At 38.1% G+C, this 7,934-nt stretch overlaps 1 protein-coding gene across 1 annotated transcript; it reads left to right on the plus strand.

Annotated features, from left to right (window-relative positions):
- Positions 1-990: 990 nt before the first annotated feature.
- On the plus strand, positions 991-7,876 carry LOC102417714 (probable ATP-dependent RNA helicase DHX40; the record flags this gene model as incomplete). The annotated part of the gene is made up of 6 exons (XM_023749364.1): positions 991-995; positions 2,938-3,037; positions 4,910-4,996; positions 5,466-5,648; positions 6,986-7,066; positions 7,719-7,876. Coding segments are annotated over exons 4-6 (331 nt in total), but the record flags the coding sequence as incomplete, so codon positions are not given.
- Between the last annotated feature and the right edge of the window lie 58 nt (positions 7,877-7,934).

Raw genomic sequence — 7,934 nt, forward strand, 5'->3', positions numbered from 1 at the left:
CGGTTGGGTGTTTTTTGCTTCTTCGTATTTCAAATCTTTGACTTGATCCTTGCGACCCTCTGGTCTGCTGTTGGGAGTCTGTATAATATTCTTTATTTCAGTCAGTGTATGCTTAATTTCTAGTTGGTCCTTTATCACAACATCGAGGGTCTCATTAGATTTCTTGAGGATCTCACTACATTTATCGGCGGTCTTACCAGTCTTTTCGAGGGCTTCTAAACAGTTCTTTAAAGACCTTAAAAGTGTGGTTTTGAACTCTATATCCAACAGTTTGCTTTCCTCCAATTCTGTCGTTTGTGTCCTGTTTCTTTGTCTCGGCATTTTTTTATGCTTCGCTGTGTCGATAGAGTGCCTTTCTGTGCTAAGTGTCCCAATTACCTAAGGTAGACACTCTTGATGCACCCCCTTGTGGGCTTTGTGCACAGTCTTGTTGTGGTTAAGCCTTGATTGTTGTAGTTATCACTGTGAGGAATTGACCTCCAGGTCAATTGGCTGTGAGAATCAGCTGTGTCTGCAGTGGGAGAACTTCTGTGCTGGAGACACCCCTCTGGGGCTAGACTTGCTTCGATGGGGCTTTGGTGCTCACTGAGTCTGCCTCCTGAGTGTGTCTTTTATGGTTCCACGGAGCTTAAAGCTGGATGGTCCCACTCTGACCTCTGGGCTTCAAGAAATACATACTTTAAAAAAAAAAATCAGCAAAGTAAGAAAATTACTTAAACTTAGATTCCACTAACATGGTTAAGTACTAATCACTATTAACATTTTGAGATATATTGTTCTGGACTTTTTCTTTATACATTTAAATATATTTTTATTGGTTTTTATTTTTATTATTTATTTATTTGTTTGTTAATCCTCACCCAAGGATATTTTTCCATTGATTTTTAGGGAGAGTGGAAGAGAGAGGGAAAGACAGAGAGCAACATCGATGTGAGAGAAACACATCGATTGGTTGCCTCCGACCAGGGCCAGGGCCCGTGGCACCTGCAACCAAGGTACGTGCCCTTGACGGGTTGAACTCGGGACCCTTTGTTCCGCAGGCCGACGCTCTATCCACTGAGCCAAACTAGCTAGGGCTATTTATTGATTTTTTTAGAGAGAGTGGAAGGGGGAGAGAGAGAGAGAAAAACATGGATTTGTTGTTCCACTTATTTATGCATTCATTGGTTGATTCTTGTATGTGCCCTGACTAGGGATCAAACCTGTAGTCTTGGCATATTGGGAGGATGTTCTTACCAACTAAGCTACTCTGCCAGGGCACTATTTTTTAAAAATATATTTAATTTTACTTTAATTTACTTGAAGGAATTATTAAACTTCAAGTTAATCTTTACCACATGAGATAATATTTTATAAAAGTTTGCTTTAAAGTTTAGCAAGATGAAAAATATTAAGCTGAAGTTAGTATCTTCTTTCAGAACATATTTGATTAGAGATCTTACCTGTTTACTTATCTGATGAGGACTTAAATACTTTTACTCTTCTATATCCTCTTCTAATTTTTGTTATTATATTATTCCGATGTATTTAGTGTTTACCATCAATTTTTTTTTAAACTGTTGTTTTTTTTTCATTCCTACGTTACTTTTGGTTAACTTTAGATTGGCTTACTTTTTTAAAATAGAAGGGCTCTTGAGTGTTTTGTTTTTTTAAAAATAATTATTTTTGTTTATTTCAGGGAGGAAAGGAGAAGGAGAGGGATAGAAACATCAGTGATGAGAGAGAATCATTGATCAGCTGCCTCCTGCACACCCCACACTGGGGATCAAGCCCACAACCTTGGCATGTACTCTGACCAGGAATCGAATCATGACCTCCTGGTTCATAGGTCAATGCTCAACCACTGAGCCATGCCAGCTGGGCTTGAGGACTATTTTTTTGTTGCTCTTTTATGTTTGAGAATGTCTGGCTTTTGCCTTTTTACTTGAAGTACATCTTGGCTGGGTTTTATGTTCTTGGGTCACACTTTCTTTTCCGTAGAAATTGGTAGACGTTGTCCAGTTGTCTTCTGGCATTGAATGTTGCTGTGGAGGCGTCTGAGGCCAGCCTGATTTTTTCCCCTTCCCTGTAAGTGATTTGCTTTTTCTGTCGGATTGCCTGAAAATTTTAATCTTTATCCTTAAAGGCCAAATCCATCTTTCTATTTAATTTACACCCAGGCCTCTTAAGGCCTGGGAAGTGCCAGGAACTCAGAAATACTCTCTTGTTAACTCTCAAGTCTGATTCATTTTTCTCTCTCTTTAGACTAGATTCCTGTCCTTCACTTTCGTTAGTCATTTTCCTGTGACAAGTTTATTTTTCCTCTTTGCAAGAGACTAGCCTAATCAAATTGAGCGTCTCTTGGACCTTCTTCCAAATTCATAGGAGAATCAGATTGGCCCAAATTGGGGGAGATGTTTATCCTTGGTGCTATAAATCAGAGCAAGTACCATCCTATAAGCATTGCTGCTGGGGCCCACCCTTCAGAGTGTGGGTAGTGGAAATGGGTGTGGTGTACTTGTTTAGAGAGGTAGTCATGAGTTGGGCAGACACTGAAAAAGTAAAAACTACTTAGCTAATCAGTCTTTAAGGCAGAGAGAGGTCCTTAATCTGTAGCCCTTAAATGGGAATTGTTTGAAAATTTTGTGTGTGTGTGTACATACGTGTCTTTTAATGGAGAAGAGGTACATGGTTTTAAAATATTCTCAAAGGGAGCTATGACCTACATAAAGGCTTCTGCTGTAGGGTTTATTTTAGCAATAATAAACTGAGTCCATGGATCTAGAAACCTTAACAGTGAAAGGTGAGGAAAAATAGTTTTGCTATTATATTTTGAATTCAAGATAATTAAAGAGGTGAAGAGAATATAACTTTTAATGGAAAGAAGTTACTTTTTCAAAACTTGAGTTTGACAAATACATGTTATAAATTAGTATTTTCCTTTTACATATGTTTTAGATCAACAGAGGAGAATATTTTTGCCACCTCCACCTGGAATTAGAAAATGTGTCGTATCCACTAATATTTCTGCAACATCTTTGACAATAGATGGAATCAGGTACAATTTTAAAAAATTCTTTTAAAGCCAAGAAAGCCACTTAGCTAATCATAAAACATTGAGTTTGCTTCTCTGTGCCCTCCACTAATTCCCTTCTCACCTTAATTTGAAGTCACCTGTCATTTTTGTAATTATTGATTGCAATAAATAGGGAAATGGAGTAGGAAGTGCACATAATATTTATGTTCACTTTTTTTTTTCTTTTATTAAGTATATTTTTTATTGATTTCAGAGAGGAAGGGAGAGGGAGAGAGAAATAGAAGCATCAATGATGAGAGGGAATCATTGATCGGCTGCCCCATGCACATCCCCTACTAAGGATCGAGCCCACATGTGCCCCAGGCATGTGCCCCAACTGGGAATTGAACCATGACCTTCTGGTTCATGGGTTGATGATAACCACTAAACCACAACGGCTGGGCTCAATTTTGTATAACATAAAATTAACATTTAACACTGGACAATTAAGTAGTATTTAGTACATTTACAACATTGTGCAACCACCAACTCTATTTAGTTTTTAAAAAAATATTTTGCCGAAACCGGTTTGGCTCAGTGTATAGAGCGTCGGCCTGCGGACTGAAAGGTCCCGGGTTCGATTCCGGTCAGGGGCATGTACGTTGGTTGCGGGCACACCCCCAGTGGGAGATGTGCAGGAGGCAGCTGGTCGATGTTTCTCTCTCATCGATGTTTCTAACTCTCTATCCCTCTCCCTTCCTCTCTGTAAAAAATCAATAAAATATATTTAAAAAAAATATTTTATTATATAATTTTAAAATTATTATTTTATTGATTTCAGAGAGGAAGGGAGAGGGAGAGAGATAGAAACATCAATGATATGAGAGAATCATTGATCAGCTGATCAGTGATGAGAGAGAATCATTGATTGGCTGCTTCCTGCATGCCCACCACTGGGATTGAGCCCAAACCCAGGCATGTGCCCTTGACTGGAATCGAACCCAGAACTCTTCAGTCTGCAGGCCAACGCTCTATCCACTGAGCCAAACAAGCTAGGGCAACTCTGTCTAGTTTTAAAACATTTTTATCACCCCAAAATAAAATCCTGTATACTTTAAGCAGTAACTCAGAATATGATTTATATGCCATTATATGTATACTAGAGGCCTGGTGCACGGATTCATGCACTGGTGGCATCCCTTGGGCTGGCCTGTGCCCTCTCACAATCCTGGACCCCCTGGGAGATGTCAGACTGCTGACTTCAGCCCAATCCCCGCAGGCCAGGCTGAGGGACCCCACCGGTGCACAGATCTGTTCAGGGCCTCTAGTATGCATATAAGATCTTTGGTTAATCTCTTCTCACCCTCCCCCCTTACCTCTGAGATTCATCAGTCTGTTCCATGTTTTCATTCCTGTGTGTTGAGCATCTGCTCCCTGGTGGTCAGTGCACAACATAGCTACCAGTCGAACAGTCACTTAGGCTTTTATATATATAGATACCATAATTTATGCATCTATTCATTTCTTAATGGGCCATGGACATTTAAGTTTTTTTCCACCTTTTGGTTCTTACAAATAGTGCTGCTATGAACATACATCTACAAATATGTGTTGAGTCCTGTTTTCAGTTCTTTGGGGTGCTTACTTAGGAATGGATTTCTGGGTCACATGGTAATTCTGTGTTTAACATTTTGAGGAACCTTCAAACCTTTTTCCACATTACATTGGCTGAACCATTTTACATTTCCAGCAGGAATGTATGAAGTTCCAATTTCTTGACTTTCAAGTATTACAATTAACATTAAAGTCATCATGTAGTTGTTAGTTTGGTGAAAAAGGAGATTCCATAGTGGCTGAAAATTAACAACTCTTTCCTTATTTTCTAGAAACTTAACTTGTTTTCATTCTTCTTAGGTATGTGGTAGATGGTGGCTTTGTGAAGCAGTTAAATCACAATCCCAGATTAGGCTTGGACATCCTGGAGGTGGTTCCAATTTCAAAGTAAGTCTCTATGTCACGCGTTTTTGTTCAAAGAACCATGGATTAGATAATTTCTAGTTGGTTCAGGGTGGGAGGTGAATTGCTTAGGAAACACATAACATTATTTTTTAATCTTTATTGTTGAAAGTATTACATGTGTCCCCCATCTTCCCCCCATTGTCTCCTTCTAGCCTGCCCCTACCCCCCGCACCTGGCCTTCACCACCTATTGTTTGTGTCCATATGCATACAAGTTCTTTGGTTGATCTCTTCCCACCCACCTACCTCCGCCTTCCCTCTGAGATTTGACAGTCTGTTCCTTTCCTCTATGTCTCTGGATCTATTTTGTTCATCAGTTTATTTTGTTCATTAGATTCCACATGAGTAAGATACTTATCTTTCTCTGACTGGCTTGTTTTGCTTAGCATAATACTCTCCAGGTTCCTCCATGCTGAACATTTTGGGGACTTTTGTTTTTCTTTCTTCTAAAGGAGTGAGGCGTTACAGCGAAGTGGTCGAGCTGGTAGGACTTCCTCAGGAAAATGCTTTCGGATCTATAGTAAAGATTTTTGGAACCAGTGTATGCCCGACCATGTGATCCCTGAGATTAAGAGAACTAGTTTGACATCTGTAGTTTTGACCTTAAAGTGCCTTGCCATACACGATGTTATAAGGTATGTAGACAGCTTTTAAAAAAAGGAAAATGTGTTAGGGTGGAGCCTGGTTAATTCTCAGAAATTCTTTTGAAGTATTTGGCTCAGATATCCCTATATCTCAAGATTTAAGTAAACCCATACAAAAGGCTTCTTTATGATGCTTTACTAGACTTTGACCCCAATCTCATATTTGTTTTAAAATATGTTTTTATTGATTTCAGAGAGGACGGGAGAGGGAGAGAGATAGAAACATCAATGATGAGAGAGAATCATTAATCGTCTGCCTTTTGCACACCAGCTACTGGGGATTGAACCTGCAACCCAGGCATGTGCTCTGACTGGAATTGAACCATGATCTCCTTGTTTATAGCTCAACATTCAACCACTGAGCCATGCCAGGCAGGCCCTTGCTCATATTTTAACCTTGGTTTAATGGTGTGCCTCATGCTGATATTATTTGGGTCATTTAGTGACCACTGTTTATCTGTTATGAAAGGTATATAATGATCATAATTCCAGATAAAATGGTGGGGTTTTTTTGTAGCATCTTTGGTAGAGCCAGCTTTGTGTACTAGGCACTGTGAGAAACGGTAATACTCGAGTAGTTTTTTGCTTTCACTAAGCTTAAGTTACATTGGAGAAACAAGATTGGTATAATCAAGTAACTATTGCTCCTGTTTAAAAGTATGTATATATATTCATGCTGGGTTATATGCCACGGTTATCCTTTGTGAATATTATTAATTCTCCTATGTTTATTAATGGTATTGTGGTTATGTAAGAGAATGTCCTTATTTTCAGGGGATGCATGCTGAGTATTTTGGGGATGAATAAGCATTGTATTTGCAACTTGCCTTAAGAGTTTAGGAGAAATTAAGGAATTGGTACATACAGATACATAAAGCAAATATGGTAAAATTAATTGAACATACTTGCCTTTTTATCAAAAGCCATTTTGAAGTACTATTAAACATTCTGTAATTTTTGGCCACTTGCAGTGAATTTTTCTCCATTGTTTTATAAACTTATAATAAAATTGTGGACTAAAGAACAGAATAGAGTTGACATTGGGCTTTGAAGAATGGGGCAGGATTCAGATAAGAGGAATGGCAAGGGTGTTCCAGCTAAGGAGATCAAAAACAGGTGCTTCTCGAATTAATCAAAGACTATGATTCAGAAAAACTTATTTCCTCTTTTGCTGAATGCTGATCATGATCATAGGATGCCTTAAAAAAAGAAGAGAGAGTATTTGAAAAATAGGAGTGCTAAAACCTTTTAAAGGAAGTTTCAAGTCTGTATAAAATCGTACTGTGTTCAAGAAATGGGATCTCATTTTATGTCTCATGTAAACACAGGTTTCCTTATTTGGACCCACCTAATGAGAGACTTATTTTGGAAGCCCTTAAACAACTTTATCAGTGTGATGCTATTGACAGGTAAAGAGACAACCAAACAAAACCCCTCCCCCAAAACCCAACCACAACAGATGTTAATTTCTTTTTAAAATAGACTTCTTAATACTTTCCTTATAAGTATAAAATAATTTGTTTGAATTGAGTGGATTGTTTTACCTGAAATTAGAAATTGTCCTCAGCCTTTTTTCACCACAATTCTGAATTTACAAATTATACCATAAAATGAATTTTGTTCAATATTAGTACTATTTAACAAGTAATTTCTGAGTACTGTTTCAGTGCCAGGCATTATGCTGGGTATATCAAAATGATAAGAGAGCCAGAATCCTTGTTCTCATGATTGTGTGATGGGGAAGGATTTGGTAATTATCACTCTTTCATTACTTCCATTACTTCAAGGACATCCTCTGTGTTTCCATAGCATTTTGTGTCTGTTATACTACTTTATTTTGCATCATTGTTTAGGATTTTGAATGTACTGGCCCTTGGCAACAAGGAATTTATTATCTTGATGTTTTTCTTATCTATGACTACAGTGTATCATGTTTCTTAAATTGAATTTATGGGGGTGATTGAAGGTAATCTAAATTATGTCTGATTTATTCTGAATGATGAGCATTTCATTTGTACTCTCCCAAAGTAGAAAGACATAAGAACTTTTTTTTCTATTAAGGAATGGCCATGTGACCAGATTGGGTTTGTCTATGGTAGAATTTCCTCTCCCTCCACATCTGACATGTGCAGTAATAAAGGCTGCTTCTCTGGACTGTGAAGATCTACTACTTCCAATAGCAGCAATGTTGTCTGTGGAAAATGTCTTCATTAGACCTGGTAAGAAGTTTATTGAAGAGGTTTACTTTTAATTAATAGACTTTAACCCTAGCCGAGT

Source organism: Myotis lucifugus, unplaced genomic scaffold (genome assembly GCF_000147115.1).
Source record: "Myotis lucifugus unplaced genomic scaffold, Myoluc2.0 scaffold_6998, whole genome shotgun sequence".
Classification (NCBI taxonomy): Eukaryota; Metazoa; Chordata; class Mammalia; order Chiroptera; family Vespertilionidae; genus Myotis; species Myotis lucifugus.